General features: G+C 41.9%; 1 protein-coding gene across 2 annotated transcripts; it reads right to left on the reverse strand.

Moving 5' to 3' along the window:
- Positions 1-6656: 6656 nt before the first annotated feature.
- On the reverse strand, positions 6657-17419 carry AKIRIN1 (akirin 1). 2 transcript variants are annotated; one of them, XM_082834530.1, is made up of 5 exons: positions 17101-17419; positions 12865-13005; positions 10264-10398; positions 8848-8919; positions 6657-8182 (listed from the first exon to the last, which is right to left on the reverse strand). In XM_082834530.1, exons 1-5 carry the CDS (start codon positions 17318-17320, stop codon positions 8172-8174), a joined length of 579 nt encoding a protein of 192 aa, XP_082690656.1. In that variant the 5' UTR covers positions 17321-17419; the 3' UTR covers positions 6657-8171. The 2 variants fall into 2 exon arrangements, with proteins under 2 accessions (XP_082690656.1, XP_082690655.1); XM_082834529.1 differs by lacking the exon at positions 6657-8182 and having other exon boundaries at positions 8220-8919.
- Between the last annotated feature and the right edge of the window lie 2074 nt (positions 17420-19493).

The following is a 19493-nucleotide window of genomic DNA, read 5'->3' on the forward strand; positions in this document are numbered from 1 at the left end:
CCGTTTAACGTCCCCCTGGGTCTCCATTCGCTGGACTTCTGTCCTTGACCTATAGGATTTCCTCATGTTTACACACCTCAGTCATAACCCGAGAAAAGCTTTTAACCCTACCTTTCTACAGGTAGGCCACCTATAATTTAGCACATTGGGAACTTTAGGTCTGTATCTGATACCACTGTGACACAGATTTGAATAAACTGGGTAGCCCGAAGATCCTAGCACATTTGGGGAAGTCAGTGAGTTTGGAAACTTAACCCCCACCCTCACCCCCAAGCCAGAGCTATAGGATACTTTCAACAAAAGCAATAAGCAAAGTAATGTGAAAGAGAAAGTAATGGGTCCCAAGGCCTGGAATATAATGGAAATCAGAGTGACTGTTTAAGAAAGTAAAAAAGGGACTTCCCTGGCAGTCCAGTGGTTAAGACTCTGTGCTTCCAATGCAGGGGGCGTGGGTTCCACCCCTGGTTGGGGAACTAAGATCCCACATGCAGCGTGGTGTGGCCAAAAAAATAAAAAGTAAAATCATGCCATTTGGGGGTAGATAAAATATCAAGTCGAAGCTGCACAGAACCAAGAATCACTGAAGCAAACTGCAATGGGGAGGAAAGCTGTGCCAGGCTTGTGGTAGGGGTAATCTGATGTTGGTAAACATTCCATCCCTAGACTTAAACTCCCCTCATTCTGATATGTGGAGCTATCTCTTGACTTCAGTTAAGCTTCCCAAGTGATACGATAACATGAAGAAAACACACTAAGGCCAATGGGGAAGTCTACTGCACCTGACATATTTCTCATCATAAATTAACACACTGGAGTCTGGTTTTATAGACCAATATAGCTTTACTAGTCAGCTTTCCTGAGTACAGATCAAGGTAATTAAACTACCTGGAGGGAAGCTGCCGAGAGTGGCCTTCCCCTGGAAACACCCTGATTTCTCTGTCCAGGTGCACAGAATACTTACCAAAGCAAGTTTTATCACATTCCTGCCCAGAGACTGGGAGCCTCTCTAGGGTAAGGACGGCATCTCTCTTACCTTGGCTGCAGAGACAACCTGCAGAAGGCTTAAAGTAATTTGATCTGAGAGTTAAGGAAGTTTCAGGTAGTGCACTGACTACTGGAAAAGGGGAGGAGTAGCCACATAATTCATTTAGTCACTCATCATTTAAGAGCCAAGAATAGACAGATAATAGCTCAAGGTGCTACTAAGGGCTCAGTATATTGGAAGTCATGTAGACCCATAAATGCATTACATGATTACCTTCCTCAGAAAGGTCTCTTACCACCCAATTTAGGCATCCAGTTACTCTCTCTCATTCCCATTTTATTTTCTTCAAACACTTTTAAATCTTGGATGAAACAATGTACTAGTTTGCCTTTCTTGCCTCACAACAGTGTTAAGCACCGTGAGAGGAGGGACCTTGTCTGTCCAGCTCAGTGATATATTCCTAGTGCCCAGAACAGTACTTGGCAAACAGTAGATGCTCAATAAACATTCATCAAATGACTAAGTAACACTGCCTTCAAGAAGGGAGCAGAAAGACAACTGCCACTTGAGTAGGCCATTTGTCAAGTGAGAAGGTGTTAATTCCAGGCAGAAGAACAGGAGCACCATGAAAAATGACAGTTGGAGAGGAAAATTTAATAATCCATGCAAGAGCTAACCAAAACCTTTAAGAATAGGTGGATTGGGCTTCCCTGGTGGTGCAGTGGTTAAGAATCCGCCTGCCAATGCAAGGGACGTGGGTTTGAGCCCTGGTCCGGGAAGATGCCACATGCTGCGGAGCAACTCAGCCCGTGTGCCACAATTACTGAGCCTGCACTCTAGAGCCCGCGAACCGCAACTGCTGAAGCCTGCGTGCCTAGAGCCCATGCTCTGCAACAAGAGAAGCCACCACAATGAGAAGCCCGCGCACTGCAATGAAGAGTAGCCCCCCACTCGCCGCCAACTAGAGAAAGCCTGCGTGCAGCAATGAAGACCCAACACAGCCAATAAATAAATAAATAAATTCTTTAAAAAAAAAGAATAGGTGGATTTAAGAGAATCTGTGAAAAACAAAACACAAGACAAAACCCATCAACAGCAGCAGCTATGGAATTGGGCTGGATTCGTTAAATCGGGGGCATAGACAAGCCAAGCCAATAGAAAAAGGATCTTTGAAAATGTCCCAGTGGGAATGTGTGCCACGCTCTTAGCCAGGCAAAGCCAGAGCCATGTTTAATCATCCTTCCCAATCAATGTTCAGGCCTTTGTTATCTCCGACTGGACAAAAACAGAGGCCCTTAACTGGTCAATCTGTCTCTAGTTTGGTATTTGCCCTTCTGTACTCACCTCAGTTTCCCCCAAACTCTTCAGATTCCTGAAGAGGAATGGTCAAACCCCTAGTTGTAAAAGCCCTTCATTATCTAGCCCCTACTACCCAGCTTCTAGCTCTTTTCCCAATCTACATGCATTTCCTACCCTGGCTGAAACAAGAATGTTGTCCCTGCACACCAGCACGATTTCCCACCACCCAGCCTTTGCTTATTTCAAGCCCCAATTACTACTTTTGCCTGAGCCCTATTCACCCTTTAAAACCTCACTCCAATGGAGAACAGGATGGAGATTCCTTAAAAAACTAAAAATAGAACTACCACACGACCCAGCAATCCCACTACAGGGCATATACCCCGAGAAAACCATAATTCAAAAACAGTCAAGTACCACAATGTTCACTGCAGCTTTATTTACAATAGCCAGGACACGGAAGCAACCTAAGTGTCCATCGACAGATGAATGGATAAAGAGGTAGCACATATATACAGTGAATATTACTCAGCCATAAAAAGAAACGAAATTGAGCTATTTGTAGTGAGGTAGATGGACCTAGAGTCTGTCATACAGAGTGAAGTAAGTCAGAAAGTGAAAAACAAATACTGTATGCTAACATCTATATATGGAATCTAAAAAAAAAAAAAAAAGGTAATGAAGAACCTAGGGGCAGGACAGGAATAAAGATGCAGATGTAGAGAATGGACTTGTGGACACAGGGAGGGGGAAGGGTAAGCTGGGATGAAGTGAGAGAGTGGCATGGACATATACACACTACCAAATGTAAAATAAATAGCTAGTGGGAAGCAGCCACATAGCACAGGGAGATCAGCTCGGTGGTCTGTGACCACCTAGAGGGGTGGTAGAGGGGCAGGATAGGGAGGGTGTGAGGGAGATGCAAGAGGGAGGAGATACAGGAAAATATGTATACATATAGCTGATTCACTTTGTTATACAGCAGAAATTAACACATTGTAAAGCAATTATACTCCAATAAAGATGTTAAAAAAAACACCTCACTCCAAGTCTACCACCCTGAATGAAGCCTTTCCTGATCACTGTTGCTTACTTAGAACCATCTACCATCTTTTCTTTTCCTTGGTCCACTACCTGTACCATTTACCCAACACTTAGCAGCTTTTACCTTGCTTGCTTACCTTCTTTGCTAGATGGAGCTCCTTCTCAGCAGTCAAGATCCATCTGACTAAGTATTTATTTATGTTAATTCCAAGTCAGATACTGGGGATACAGGACTTCCCTGGTGGCACAGTGGTTAAGAATCCATCTGCCAATGCAGGGGACACAGGTTCGAGCCCTGGTCTGGGAAGATCCCACATACTAAGGAGCAACTAAGCCCGTGCGCCACAACTACTGAGCCTGACACTCTAGAGCCACAAGTGCTGAGCCCGCATGCCATAACTACTGAAGCCCACACGCCTAGAACCCATGCTCCACAAGAAAAGCCACTGTAATGAGAAGCCCGCCCACTGCAACAAAGAGTAGCCCCTGCTCGACGCAACTAGAGAAAGCCTGTGCGCAGCAACGAAGACCCAATGCAGCCAAAAAAAACAAATAAAAATTAAAAAAAAAAAAAGATACTGGGGATATAAGACAGACTAGGACTACTTAACAGAACTTGTCAGGCTTTTAAAACTCAACTCATAGGGTATTCCCTGGCGGTTCAGTGGTTACGACTCGGTGCTCTCACTGTCACGGGCCCGGGGTTTGATCCCCGGTCAGGGAACTAACATCCCACAAGCTGCTCAATGTGGCAGAAAAATAAACAATAAATAAATTTTAAAACACATATATGTGTCCTCCATAAATACATAACTCAGAAGACACCAGTAATGCTTGCTGAGTGACTGAAAAACATTCAAAGCCAAATAAACATGTCTTTCCCTACTTTTCTCCCATTAACATGAAGGCACACTGGGTACCATGCCTCAGGAAATGTGGATCAGCCTACTGCTAAGACCAACTAGACAACAGCTGCAATATAAAAATCATTTTCTTAAAAGCATAAAAAGGCTAACTAGGTAATGAGGAATTACGGAGACAAAATCTAGATAAGAACCCAGAGAGCCTAGAACTCAAAGCATCTCTTTCTCTTAAGGAATTTGCCAATCTGGAAATAGCCCCTGGGTGCCTGAACTACGCTTTTAGGAGCCTCATGGACTGACAGGGACAACTGCAGCTATAGGAGACTACACATACTTTGAAGGCTTTTTCAAGGGAAGAACCACCAGGGCAGCACAGAAGTCACTGTTCCTTAACAGTATTTAACAATCTTTAAACCCATGCTATCTCCTGATAAAATTCTCACACTCACCTTTGTAACTAAAATTTCAAAGTTAAGTATACTAAAGATACAACAACTGGTCATTCTAAACAGTATGCTCCCTGCCCTCATCCTAGAGAATCATTACTCTAAAAAGTTCATTAGCTCTTTCTGTAAGATGTTCACTTTGGCAACCAGTTTACATTTGTAAGCAGAATTTTTCATCATACCTCAACCTGAGGTGTGACTCCCCCATCCATGATGCACCAAATTTGCCTTGTTTGTGAGATTTCTCAAGTGTCTATCAGTGCTACAGTGCAGGGGCCCACACACTTTTCTATAAAGGGCCAGAGAGTATTTTCAACTCTGTGGTCCATACTGTCTCTTGCTCTGGAGTTGCAGTATGAAAGCAGCCACAGATGCAAACAAATAGGCGTGGCAGTGTTCCAATATAACTTTATTTACAAAAAATAGGCCATAGTTTGCTGATCCCTGCTGAGTAACAAAATACAGATTCACTGAAAGGCATTACTGAATTCATTTGTCATTTATCTTTTATTTTTTAGTCAAACACTTAAAAAGTACAAATTCTAATAAGAGAATGTGAGATTTGATGTTAACAAGGGGCTATTTGTTCTGGAAAGTTGAGAATCACCACTGCAGAAAGAAAGGTTTTGGTCTTCAGATCTGATGAAGACCACCGTAAAGAAACCTGCTGTAACATTTTCAAGTGCATATTATATGCCCCAACCTGTGCTAAATATAAATACTTTCTTTACATGGACTATTTAATCTATTTGAAAACAAACCCCAATGATGTACATACAATTAACCCTCATTTTACAGATAAGGAAACCGTGGCTCAGAAAGTTCAGTAGCTTGGCAAGGCTCACATAGCAAATTAGTGGCAGAGCAGACTAAACTCTAGGGCTACAAACATCCAAAGGCCATTCCTTTAGCTACTAAACAACCAATCCTCCCTGGTGGGCAGAGAAGATTCACCGTGTGTGGAAGGTTGGCCCAAGTTCATGTGTCTTCTGATGTTCTTCTTTTCCTGGGAGCTCTTGACAATTATGACTGCCTCGCAAACTTTAATCTCCCCTGTACTCCTCTGACCTAGGTATGCATGGACACTTACTCCTTTCATTCCCCTTAAGGTGAAGACTTTACTTAAAGATAATAAATGGAATTCAAACAGAAAAAAATTTTAACTAGCTCACTAGATACAGATCTTCTGAGACCACAGGTTCTGGCCCATCCTTACGGTCTCCGTAGGTTGACTTCTTCCCTGGGCCTTGACCTATTTCCATGAGACAAAGACACATCCCTACCTGGAAATGCCCCTATGTTCAAGCCCTAGAAATCAAGGTCTAGGAAAAAACACCTTTCACTAGTCTAAGGCTTACCTCACAGGTCCCCATTTTCTGACCCAGGAGTCATCTTCTCTCTGCATAAAACATTAAACAAACATGTCCAGTCCCTTTTGAGGAGATCCCAAAACCCAGCTATGGTGGCGTGGTCTTACTCTGTGGTCCCAAAGGGCAACCATATGATAATAAAACAGCCTAACAACACTAGGTGCAGTGAGAGGGTGTCTGTCATTTTCCTTATAGAAACCTACTCTATTTCCCACCCAGCAGCCATTTAGTAGGAATGGGGCTGACAACTGCAAGAGTGAATGAACATATCACACTGATTCTGTAACAAGAAGACTTCAGTGAGGCAGCGTTCCCCATTTCTGGCCCATCCTTCAGGACTTCGGATGGCCCCCACAGCTGCCCTGCCCTTGTTTTAGGGTGACTATCCCACTGTAAGGCCACTCCCATTACAGCCACTGCTATTCTTCTCTTCCAGGAACAAGTGACTACCCTGGAAAAACAAGAGATGAAACACACTGCCCTTCAAATATGAAGTAAAAATAATTCTTTAATTATTAAAAGATCACTTCTGGGCTTTAAAAAGTCTTTAAATCTTAAATGTAATGTTGAAATAGGGAAATGGTTATAGCAGCCTCACATAAATTATTTGAATTAATAAACATTATCACAGTATTAAGAAGGCAAGGTAAACAAATAGCTTAAGTATTTTATTTGTTTGCAACTAAGCTTGTTAACACTATATAATGAAAATGTACAAAGAATAATGTTGCAGTTTTTGGTTAGATTTAAGTCAAAGACATTCATTAATAAGGAATCTTCGAATGTGAATATTCCAGAAACTTCTCTAAGCCATCTGATCAGGACAACTGTCTCTGAATATTACCTTACTTTGGAAGGTACTGGCATACATTTGAATTAAACACAGTTTTTTTTTCAAAATAAGCCTTAATTAAAAAAACTATTCTATATTCAAACTAAAACAATTTTAATAGAACTTTCCTTTCCGAAACAATAATAAAGGAAACAAGGCATTTTGTAAAACGTGGTCCTGAACAAGTCACAGTAAAAAATAAATGTATACTTAACTTCCACCTCCTCAAAACAGAGGTTACTTTCTGCTCCTCAGCCTTGGAAATAAGGTGAAGAACAGTCTGTAAGCAACTTCGGGCAGGGGGTTGCCAAAACAAAGCTCAAGCAATCGAACATGGACATCTCTTAAAAGAATTTGGGGGAACCTGACCAAAGGATCCAAATTCTATTTCTAATAAGTGATACAAAGGTGAAGTGGCGCCTCCCAAGTAGCAGTGCCTCAGGGGCGTGGCCCAGCCCCATGCTCACCTTTGTCATGCTCCCAAGCAAAGCCTGATGCTCCTCCTCCAGAGGAGACTCTCTTCCTTCTTAGAGGTTCAGTGTCCAGGGAGCTCCTTGTGTGAATGAGGTGAGCACAGACTCCACGTGGGTATTTTAAGGCTTGGAGTCAAAGTAATGTTCTAACACAGCTAGGCAGAGTCATGTGTCAAATGGCCTGTCTCGGGTTTGTTCTAATTCCTCACCACGCATTTGTAGACCTAGGACCACAGACCTTTGCTATGTCGTCATAATCACATCTAATGTCCATCCTAACTTATGATTCATATTCTGTGCCTGGAAACAGTCCCTGTATTTAACAATAACACCTACACAGAAAACAATCCACTGTTACAACTTATATGGTCACAAAACATTAATGATCTTCTGTAGACCAAGGAAATGTTTTTAACCATAATTGTCGTGCATCAAATTCACAGCCAGAATCCCCAAGATCAAAAAAATTTGCACAATACAAATAATAACTTAAAATACACATACACACACATACACACACTCTCACACACACTTCTTACAGAACTGTGCTTGGGGAAACTCCATTTGTTGAGTGCCACTGAGGGCATATTTTGCTAAACTGCTGCTCCAGGTATTTTTGTTTGGAAAATCTATCACAGTAGGGCACAGCTGTTTATTGGATGAGCAGAAAAGAAACATATGCTTGTGGCAACCGGAAAGTTTTAAGGTCTTTCAAGTTGTATAAAATGGACCTGCAGAAACATTTAAGTGTTCTCAGGATGCAAAGTTGGAGCTGAAATGTGATATCAAACCAGTTGCAAAAAGTGTACAGCAGCCATCTCTTGAGGTCAAACCTGGTACCCAGATATGCAAGAAAGCTTCAGGACACATCTATAAATTAGGAATAAAAAACAAACGAGTGTAAGAATACTAAAAATATAGTGTCATGCTTTTTTAATATTAACTAACAGTAAATGTGATAAACAGTAGAGGATATCAATCACCACTAAAGAGGTCCTAAATTCGCAAGAATTTAAGAAACTTGACTCAGACTCAGTTTACATATATAGCTATTTATAATTTCTGTTTTGAGTAATGGGTAGTTGCAAGATGTTTAGAATTAAGAAATTCTGACCACACACTTGATAAGCTAGCTTAAGGACTCAACTTTCATAAATTAACAATTGAAACTACCTTTCTGAGGGAAAAGCCAGGTATTAAACAAATTGGCACTGAAGTCAGACCACCTGGGGTTTTAATCCTGGCTGAACCACTAGCTGTATGAGCCTGGATAAATTATTTAAATTCTTTAAATGCTATCCTTACCTGTAAAATGGGACTAGGAATAGTTCCTCCCCCACAGGGTAATTGTGGATTAAATAAACTTTGTGAGGATTTAAAGGGTTTAGCACAGTGCTGGACATATAAGTATTCTTTAAATGTTATCTATTATTTTACTTCACAGGGGCTTTCTGCTCTCAGGAGACAAGGTACTCAGTGTCAAAATCTTGCTCTTGGAAGTTGAAAAATTCAATGAAAAACTTGGCAATACTTACAGCTTGTTGGCCTTGTCCCATATCGTCGCATAATCTGATCATGTGTGAATTTCACAAAAGATTCATATTGTTCTGTGAGGGGAAAGACAGTATATACTATCCCCAGAAACTCTCCCGCAGTTTTTCAAGAATCAAGGGTCAGAATCACATCTAGCTTCCCAGTTTATATTATCCACGCTCAGGCCCTGCTTATAATGGTCACTCTGAGATCTGTTCCTTTCTCTTAGGTCCCAGAGCCAAATCCCTGGCTCCTAGGTTTGGTCACTGATCATCGCTAACATTTTCCTAATAATCTCACCCCTGCTGTAATTCCATCTCCTGCTAATGGCTTCCCAAGATAGACAGCTGTGCTCACTACCACAAGCCAGCAAATTTTAGTATTATCTCCTATAGGACATGAAGCTTGAAGCTCTTTTCTGCACTCTATCTTTTCTATAAATTTCAACATACAAACTGAGTGATAGAGGTGGAATGGCTAGAAAGCTAAGAGAAAATTCCACATTACCTAATTGCAGACAGTTCCACAGAAGTACCTTCTGAAGGGAAACTCAGTAAAAAGACAGAAGGTAGTCTGACATCCAAGAACACAGAAGTGACTTACAGTCAGCTGGTCTAAACAATTTTGGAGTGGGGTTAGAATAGGGGAATGACATACTACAGCTACTTCTTATAATACACATTGTTAGTATATTAAAGGATCAAAAAAATGTTACTATAAAGAAATTCATTTAACTCTGTTGTTAAATCAACAGTTCTCAATTTAAAGCCGACCAATTAACATTCTGTGGTGTGGGCCACCACATGAGAAAACAATACTTACAGGAAGAAGCTGTTGCCTAAAACCTCTCTGATCACAACATCACCCTCTTTCACTAAACAGGTACTACTTCCTATTCCTGATTTAGATCCCTTCCTTTCACAAAAGGGTCTACTGGTTGCCATCACTAATCACTCTTTGTTCTAGCCTGCGCGGTGCTTTCCAGACTTTAAAGTACCTCTAAATCACAGGATGCCTGACTTCCCACATCCATAAAGTGACTCCCACCAGGAAGTCTGAATGTGTAGACTATACTCTTCCCAACCACCTGTTGGGAGGTCAGCATGATTCCTACCACCTGTTTACCCACCAGCTTGCCCGAATAACCTACTTGATGCCTTTATTCATATGGAAAATTCTTGAAAGAAAAGCTTGGCTTATCTTGTTTCAGAAATGTAAATGAAAAGTCCTTCCATATAATGTATAAATAAAATGTTTAGAATCCAAAAGAGAGTAACCAAAGAGAGAAAATTAATACTCACAATTCATTAAACCTTCTGGAATTAAGTGTTACGCTTTTTCTAAGTTACCATTTACTTAACTGGGATTAATCCTTACAGAACCCTATTAACAATGGCATAGCCACTGCCTCAGCCTACCTGCTAGTTTGGTATTGAGGATTTGCTCATATTCCTCCCGAATTTTATCTTCATAGTCTTTTAAGAGACGCTCACATATTATTCCAACTTGTCGGAGGGTAAAGGTGGGCTGGTCCTTCTTCATCCAGGAGGAACCTGGCCAAAAGACATACTTAGTTTACATATACATTCTAGCTCTAGGGTTCTGAATTAGTAACTATGCAAAGAGTCCTAGGATATAAAAATTGTTTAGAAAAATGATATTTTCCACGGAATAGTTTCACAAAGTTCTGACATTCATTCTACAAGGCAAGGCTGAAGGTAAATTAAGAAGTAGGAGGAAAGTATATTCAGGTGTGCTAAATGATCTGCACATAGAAAAACAGTTCTGATGCCATAACGATCCGAGCCCATACAGAATGCTCACTTGGTAAAGAACAAGAACAAAAAGGTTGAAGCTGATATAAAGCCTCTAGTCTGAATCAGAGAAAGTAGATTCACAATATAAGAGCTACCCAGATCCTTGGAGATCATCTACACCTACGTTTAATCATGGTGGTGCATCATCATTATCTGTAGAATTAACAACAACAAAAAAGATACATATGTCGATTTAATTCTGGGGTAGGGCTTAGGCATCTTTTAAGTTCCACAGGTGATTCTGATAAGAAATGGTTGACTTCCCCAATATAAAAAACTGTTAGCTAAGTCACTGACGAATGACAAAAGGAGATGATTAGGCACTACACATCTCATCCTTGATCCCTTTTGAAACTAGGTTGAGAAAAATGAAATGTTCATTAACACATAGAGTTGATTCGCTTTTTGTTTTTGTTTTTTTGTTTTGCGGTATGTGGGCCTCTCACTGTTGTGGCCTCTCCCGTTGCGGACGCACCAGACTGGGGCAAGAACCCGTGTCCCCTGCATCAGCAGGCGGACTCTCAACCACTGTGCCACCAGGGAGGCCCTTGAAATGTTCATTAGACTGCAGCTGGAAACCAAAATTTCCCCTGGGATGCCAGATGGAAATTGGCTTCTTGATCATGATAAAAGCAGCAGCTCTGTTGGCAGCCCAGTTCTGAGTTTTCCTCAAAGCTCAGCCTAGAATCTGTTTCTTCAGCCCTCTTAGTCTATAAACGAGTTAACGTCTAGAAACAAATCGTTTTTTGCTTAAACCAAAATTTTTTCTCTACAAATAAAATCTGCAAAACATCTAGTCAGTAATTATTTATAATTGTTTCTCTACCCGTAACATATTTTATTACTTCAAAATGATATTACTAAAATCCGAAGAGAATATTAAGGAGAGACGTGCTAGCTACAACCACTGAAAGATCTATCACTCATGTATGGGCAAGAGCAATTAATTGGAAAGGGTGTTGTTTGAGGGTCAAGACCTTTGGGTTATAAGAGGATAATTTTTTTTTAATGTATTTATTTTTTATTTATTTATTTTTTGGCTGCATTGGGTCTTTGTTGCAGTGTGTGGGCTTCCCACTGTGGTGGCTTCTCGGGTTGTGGAGCATGGGCTCCAGGCACACGGGCTTCAGTAGTTGTGGCTCGTGGGCTCTAGAGCGCAGGCTCAGTAGCTGTAGTGCAGAGGCTTAGTTGCTCCACGGCATGTGGGATCTTCCCGGACCAGGGATCGAACCCGTGTCCCCTGCATTGGCAGGTGGATTCCCAACCACCGTGCCACAAGGGAAGTCCCAAGATGACAATTTTTTTAAAAATTATTTGTGGTGAAATTCACATAAAATGAACCATTTTAAAACTGAACAATTCAGTGGCATTTAGTATAGTCATAATTTCTACAACCACCACCCCTATCTAGTTTCAAAATATCTCCACCACTCCAAATAACACCCCTTACCCATTAAGCAGTTTGTCCCCATTCCCCGCTCCCCCTATCTCCTGGCCAACATCAATCTGTGTTCTGTAAGGAGACAAGTTTTAATCAAGGTAATTTTTAATAACTCTTAGAACTGTTATAAAGTAGAATATTCTGTGAGGAAACAAATATTCTCCTCTACTGTTAAAGTAGGCAGAGTCCACCACCAGTGGTGATGTTTGGGCCCTGGCCTGTTGACTATTTACAGGGATATGGCAGGCAAGACTCATGACTGAACTATGTGACGATGAAGGTTCCCTCCAACCCTGAGATTCTATTTTTGAGCCATCCTCTCTGACCACCTGTCAATATTACAGAGCAGTGCTGTCACACAACTTTCTGCAATAACGGAAATGTTCTATAGTGCTGTCTAATACAACAGCTACACGTGGCTACTAAGTACTTGAAATATGGCTACCACAGCAAGAAACTGAATTTAAATTTTAAGTAATTTAAAATTAAACAGCTACATGTGGCTACTGGCTACGGTATTATATGCTGCAGTTATAGAGGGTACTCTTGAATTGGGTGGAAGGAAGCCCAGTCAAATCAACCTAAGGTCTTTTGCAATTTCATGACTCCATGGTTTTAAAAGTATTTATAAGTAGTAATACAATGAATACACTTTATCAATTTTAGTACTTTAGATGAAATCAATTCTGGTTTAGGAAACCATCATTTTAATTACCACTTACAAACTCTTAAATGGATGGTGCACACTAAAACATGCTTACCTGGCGAACTAGGTGCTGTGAGTGCTGAGGAGTGAGGCTGACTTTCCGAAGTACAAGCTTCACTCTGATTAAGAACAACTTCTAAATGTCTCCACCTCTGATAACGACTGTATTCTTGTTTTATGTTCTGAAAAATTTGCTCTAATAAAAAAGAAACACACTTGAGCATTCACTTTACTGTGTTACTTCTTCAAGCTTCTTGTCCCTCCTCCCATGTTATATTAACAAATGTGTTTATACCAGATAAAGCACTCCTCCTATAATCCCCAAAGTGTTTCCTCTTGTTGCCACTATTTCAGTAATACATAGGATAGCAGCTATTTTGGCATAAACCACCCAGGTAGTTCCCTTTGCTTCTTTTCCTGTGACAATGAAGACCAGATCTGCTGTTTGCTGTAGGATTAAGTAGGACAACTTACAGCAACAAACAAACAAAACCATCCTTAGCTTCTTCACCTAATAAGAAGCAATTTTTGATCTCCTCTGAGTTGCACAACTTCACAAACAAGGGTATTAGGAACAAGTCTCTTATACCAAGGCCTTCTAACAATGAAACTCTTGTCCTGTTTGGGATTCAAGATCTTTGGGGAAGAGGAGACCAGAAACCATTATGTTCACAGCCTGGACACTGACCAAAAGAAGACCTGAGGTTACTGCTTAGAACTGATGGTCAGAGCTTAGAAAAGAATTTTCTGATCCTATAAGAGGCAATATTTGGTAGGATTCAGATTACTATTCTGTGTCAAGGTAATCATAAACTAATTTGTTAACGCTATTAACGGAGTCCAGGACACACAAATCACTAACCACCTTGAAGGCCACTCCTAGAGACAACACAGAATCTGAAAAGATGTGATTTTCAACAAGTTTTTTGCGGTTTTTTTATAGAATATGTATTCACTTTCCAGATCATAAAGCCTCCTTATAAAAAACAAAAGCCAGGAAATTATATCACCCCCCCACTTACATTATTCTAATATATACTTTGCTATAACAATTTTTTTTTTAATGGGGGGTAGGTGTTAATAATGTCATTTTGCTTCTTCCTATGTGACTGTGACCTTGGGAAATCATTCAGGATCTTTAGCCTAGTACTTCAAAACAAATGTTAAATGCCTACCCAATAAAGTTGTGAGAATCAACACCAAAGACATTAACAATGCCATAACAAGTGATGGTACAGTCCAGGGACTGACATGAACTCAAAGTAGCTCCACACGTAGCTAAACTCCAGAACTCTCAAGCCTGAACACTGGAACAATGCAGGATTAGCAAAGCTTTCCTTTCAGAACGCTATGAAGTTCATATTTTAGATCCCTGAATTTATGAAGTCTTTGCTTCATCTTTAAAATGCATTATTCTCCAAGCACATACTTGCCAGAATCAATACAAGGATGTAAGGAACTGCAAAGAATTGAAACAAGAAAGGACAAGTATGAGGACAATGCTCATGAGAACAGAAGGTCTTTGATAAACTTCTAACTGCCTCCTGTACAGCAAAGTGAACAAATGGAAAGACACAACATTAAGGCTGGTAGAAGGACTGGGAAGTCCAAGAATCTAAACATGGTATGCACAGGAGAAAAAGAAGTAGCTGTGACTTTCTTCCCAAGCAGGCCAAGGCATTTTTTTCTTTAAAAAGAAAAATGCAAATTTCTTTTTAACAGTGGATAATAATTTAAATTCTTGCCTCCCGTTATTATTTGAGGTTGTGCTTCCAGCTTATATCAGACTAAGCCCATCTTCAAAATTTTACAATGACTCTTAGTTGCTACAGACCAAATTCAAACTCTTGAACATGGCATTCCATGCCTTCCAAGACTGGGCCCCAAATTATTTTTCCAGTTCCACTACAACCGAGTTGCATTAAACTATCCTTTCCTTCACCTGTGGGTTTTCTAGCCTTTGCTCTAGCAGTTTTCCTTTGCTTGAACTGGGGCGGTCTCTCCCCCCAACATTATTCAAAGACTCAGCTAAAATGCTACCTTTCTGGAAGTTATTCTCCAACCCTCAAGTCATGATCAATTAACTGCTTTGCATCTAGACTCCCTCCATGTTTACAAACATTTCCTGGAGGTCAGCAAACCCCTTCTATGTCTGGTATCCATCTAGCTCCTTTAAGCAATGAAAGGCTTAATTTTATAGGCTCCTTCCATAAAAAAGTGCTATGATACATATCTTTTTTTTTTTTAAGTTTAGTAAGAACATAGTTTCTTGACTATTTCTGAGAGAACTTTTGAGTTAACAAGTAGGATATTTTGATATGAAGTCACTGATTTTTAAATTCACTTTTCTATTAGTTGGCTTTATTCTTTCTTTTTTTTAGCAATTCATATTTCCTCCCCCATTCTTCCTTTTTAATCCAGAAGGCATCTTTCTCTTCAGCCAAAGAACCAAATTATTGTTTCTTTCATGACAGAACCATAACTGATCAACCTTTACAAATGAATATTTTTAATAAAATATTTTAACACAAAATGACTAAGAAATCTATGCAAAAATTAAATTTTAAGATTAAAAAAACAGCGACGCCATTACAGCACCCTGCCATATTTAGGCTTCCAAATACATCGAACAATCACTTAGTAAGCATCTGCTATATTATGAACTACCATAAAATTAATCTAGAGGGTAGTATTGGAAGAAATAAAACATTTACATAAATTCCATTGAGATAGACAGGGCAAGTACTAATTCTATTTTGCAGAAGAGAGATCCAGAAAGATTATGTGACTCTCCTTGGGTATCTGTAGGAGCAGTGGAAGAAAAAAATATCACTTCAAGAGGACATCTATGTACCCTGCTTTTGCAAACATTATTTCATTCAGTACATAAGGCTTTGCAACAATAAATGATCAGGGAATTTAAAGTAGAATAGAGTTCCTTATGGAGCAGGGTTAGTCAGGTAATGGAAGACTTGAAGAAACGACTGTATTTGGATTAACAAACAGAAGGTGAAAACATCATGATGGAAGACAGGATACAGGCACAGCCAAGTGGGTCTGGGGGAAAAGAGCAAAGGCATAGTTTGGGGAAAAAATGTATAAAAGACTGACTAGGTAAGAAATGATTAGAGTTGATAAATCCTTTGAATGCCAGGATAAAAAAGAGACAAGGTGAACACAAGTAAGGATACAGTGCCTAGGAGAGCCTGGCTGGCAACTGCTGGGATCTTGGTGTGAGAGGATGAGGGCCTCAAATCTGCATCGTGGATACACAGAAGGAGGAAATAATGGCTAAAGACACTGGTAACTGAAAAGGGGCAAGAAAGAATGATTTTAAGGCAACCTCAAGGTTTTGACAACGCTTGAAGAATAGAAAAACCCACACAAAGAAATGACTTGCCAAAGTCCAGTTTTGAGGCACCCCCCGCCCCGCATTTCCGGAAGCCCTTTAAAACTGCTAACTATTCATTCTGATGCACTTTCCCCTCTACTCCTGCACAATGGTTAGGGGTTCGGGTTTTTTTTTTTTTTTTTAACTTTACTGTCACACCAGTTCTCCTCTTTCCTTGGCCTATGTGGAATCCCTATTGAAGGAGAATCTCTCTGTTACGGATGGTTGAATTCCTGCTTCCGGAACCTCTGTATGTTTAAGGATTCTCAAATTCTAGCTAACGACCTACCGATTTCAAGCCATATATGGTACAGGACCACAGCCATACAATAAAAGAACAGGGCCAGTCTCTTAGAAACAGGTTGAAATCGGATTCCACGCCTTCGACGGCGGCCTTAAGTCCCTAAAGACTTCTGGAAATCAGGTCTCCCTACAAGCCACAGCACAGTGCTGCACAGCACGCACTCAGGCCCCCTCCCAGCAACCCGCCCCCAACCCCACACCCTCAAGGCCGGGTTCGTGAGCGGAATCCAATTTTCCATGGCCCACTGGATCTGCAGGGTGGCTCAGTGCAGGCGCGGGCAGCGGACGCAGGAAGGGCTACGGGGGCTGCGAGGGCCCCGAGCGGCCGGGGATATTCCCATCCTCCTCCCGCTGCCCACCCCCCTAGGCTCTCCAGCTCCAAGAAAACCGAAAACCGACACTGTGGCCCCCCTACGCCTCCCGGATGTCTCCCATCCCCGGAAGCGACCAGGCCCAGCGACACCCCAGTTCCCTTTTCTCAGGGCAAAGAAGGGGTCCGCGAGTGAATTAGCCTAGCGTTCATGAGCTTCCCTCCCCCACCCCCTTCAAAAAAAATGCCTGGGCCTGGCTTCCTGCCAAGCCCGCAGCGTAGGTTACCCGGGGTTGGAAGGCGCCGCTCGCTGCCGGGCGGGGCGAGCTGCTGCAGAGTCGGCGGTGGGGTCTGCGCCTGAAGCAGCGGCGGCGGCTCGGCGTCCGGGGGCCTGAGGCCCGGAGTGGGGCCGGGCAGAGGGGCGCAGCGCCGCCGCTTCGGGGAGCCGGGGCTCAGCAGCGCCGCCTCGAACTCCATGGGCCGCTTCAACGTCGCCCCGCACGCCATGCCGCTGAAGGGCCAGGGACCAGGAGCCGACGCGACTTTAACTGCGGCCCAACCTCCCGCTCCTCAGCGGAGCCCGCAAGCCAAGCCGGCTCCAATGGCGGCTCCAGCACCGGCAAAGGCGCTGGCCCCGCCTCCTGGGACGTCACGGGCCCTCGCCACCGCCCAGAACAGGGGGTGGAAGCCGGAAGGGCCGCTCTGGGAGGTCAGTCAGCACGTTCCGGCCCGCGGCGCCCTCTGCTGAGGAAATGGAAAGGCCTGGGCGGAGAGCTTGGTCACCAAGCAAGGTCGGGAAGGCCCCAGCCGCTCCAGCTCTCAGGGTCCCATCGTCCCCCCCATCTTCCTGAGCAGACGCGCCGGGGTGGCATCTTAGGTTTTCGCACCTGCGCGAACGGGCATGGGGGAGGGGAGAGTTGGCGGGGCTTGTCCAGAGGCCGTGGGGTTCTGTTGTCTCCCGGTACAGTAACCTCGTTCCGTCCAGAACGCTCTAGGCCCTGTGATGAGAGAGGGTTATTCTGAAAGGTCTGCAGGGGCATCCCCCGAGTCCAGGAAAGTCTTCACTTAAACATAACCCAAAGTCTGTGGGTGGACTTCAGGAAGTCCACCAACCCTATGAAATATTGTGCAAAATAGCGTGTGTGTGTGTGTGGACGTATTTTGGGATAGATGACCCATATGTTCGTCAGCTCATCACAAGGGTCTGTTACTCCAAACAATTAAAGAACAAACAGAAAACAACCCACTGGCTTAAATCATCCAAGAATGGTGTCAGAGGGTTAAGAACTTCAGCTGATAACTGATTTGCCAGTCTCCCTGTCTGGCCTGGCAGCCCAGATGCTTCCTCAGGTCTATCCGAATTCTTCAAAGCAGTGCCAGCTATAAAGTGCTTTTGATATTCTGGAAAGTTAAATAGTTAACAGGAGGGTTCTGCTTTCGGGAACTGTATGTGCATGTCTAGTACTGGGAAGCAGGTTCAATACTTTCAAGAGATCATCAAAGGGATCTGTGATCCAAAAAAGGCTAAAACCTTTCTATAACTATTCATATATATATATATATGTAAAATAATGGCCATGCCTCCTGGGATCTGTCCGCCTAACCACATCTCTGGGGTTTTGCAAAACAGTCCAAATTTCAGATACTCTCTTTTACTAGACCTTATGCCAGATCAATGTGCCCCAGTATTTGAGTTGCAGAATGTGAGCGATACTACCTCAGTCCCATTCTTCATCCCTTTTCTGTTGCTCTTCTCTGTCCTCCCCAATTTCTCCAAATTTTATTAAGATCCAAACATAGGTTAAGTTTTCTTGCATTTATCTTTGACAAATAGCAGAAATAACTCTAAAATGACTAAGCATACCAAATGTTGTTTATTTTATCCCATTTCTTTTCCATAAGGACATAAAGGTTTACAACAGGCAAAACCAACCAACCAAACAACAGCTAGAAATAGAACATTAGGGCCAAAGAAAAAGGAGATCACAATTATCCTGGGGTTAAACGTGACTGTGACTGAATTTGATATTTTAGTTCTCAGTTTTCTGGCTGCCAGGGCAAAAATGAAAACACAGTACATGTTGAATAGATTTTGTCATCTGAAAAATCAGTTTATCAGAGGAGACAGACCGTAGATTTTTTTTCATAACACTAAATTCTAAAGGTAGTTTCTCATGTGACTTTATTAGGAACCAATAAATGATGTAATAAAGCAGTTAAGAAGATTTGAACAACAACTGCAAAGGAAAAATTAAATCGATATTTCTTGTTATGTCCAATAAAAGCCAAGGACATAAAAGCAACCTAGGGATGGTTATTTTTTAAGGGGCTTGTCTAATGTGGTCCAGGCAGATTGCTTTCTTGTGGTCTGAATTGGTCCAAAGTTAGAGCTCAGAAGGTTTGAAAAGTGTGTCCCCTGGGTCATCATTCTAAATAGCATCTCTTCTAGCTAGGGTTTTGCTAAATGCTTTGACAGTCTCTACTCTGTGATCCGTTAAAACTTTGAGAGTGCCTTATAATATTAGTGTTTTAAAACAGGAAGTTATAATTTGTTTACACATCTGACTGTGCTTCAAATCTATAAATTCCTTGAGAATAATACCCAGGCCTTACTCATCTGTGTTTCCCCATGCCCAGTACAATGTTTGAATACAGGAGGTGTAGGCACAGAATAAATATT

The sequence above is a fragment of the Leucopleurus acutus genome (assembly GCF_964270905.1).
Source record: "Leucopleurus acutus genome assembly, chromosome: 2".
Classification (NCBI taxonomy): Eukaryota; Metazoa; Chordata; class Mammalia; order Artiodactyla; family Delphinidae; genus Leucopleurus; species Leucopleurus acutus.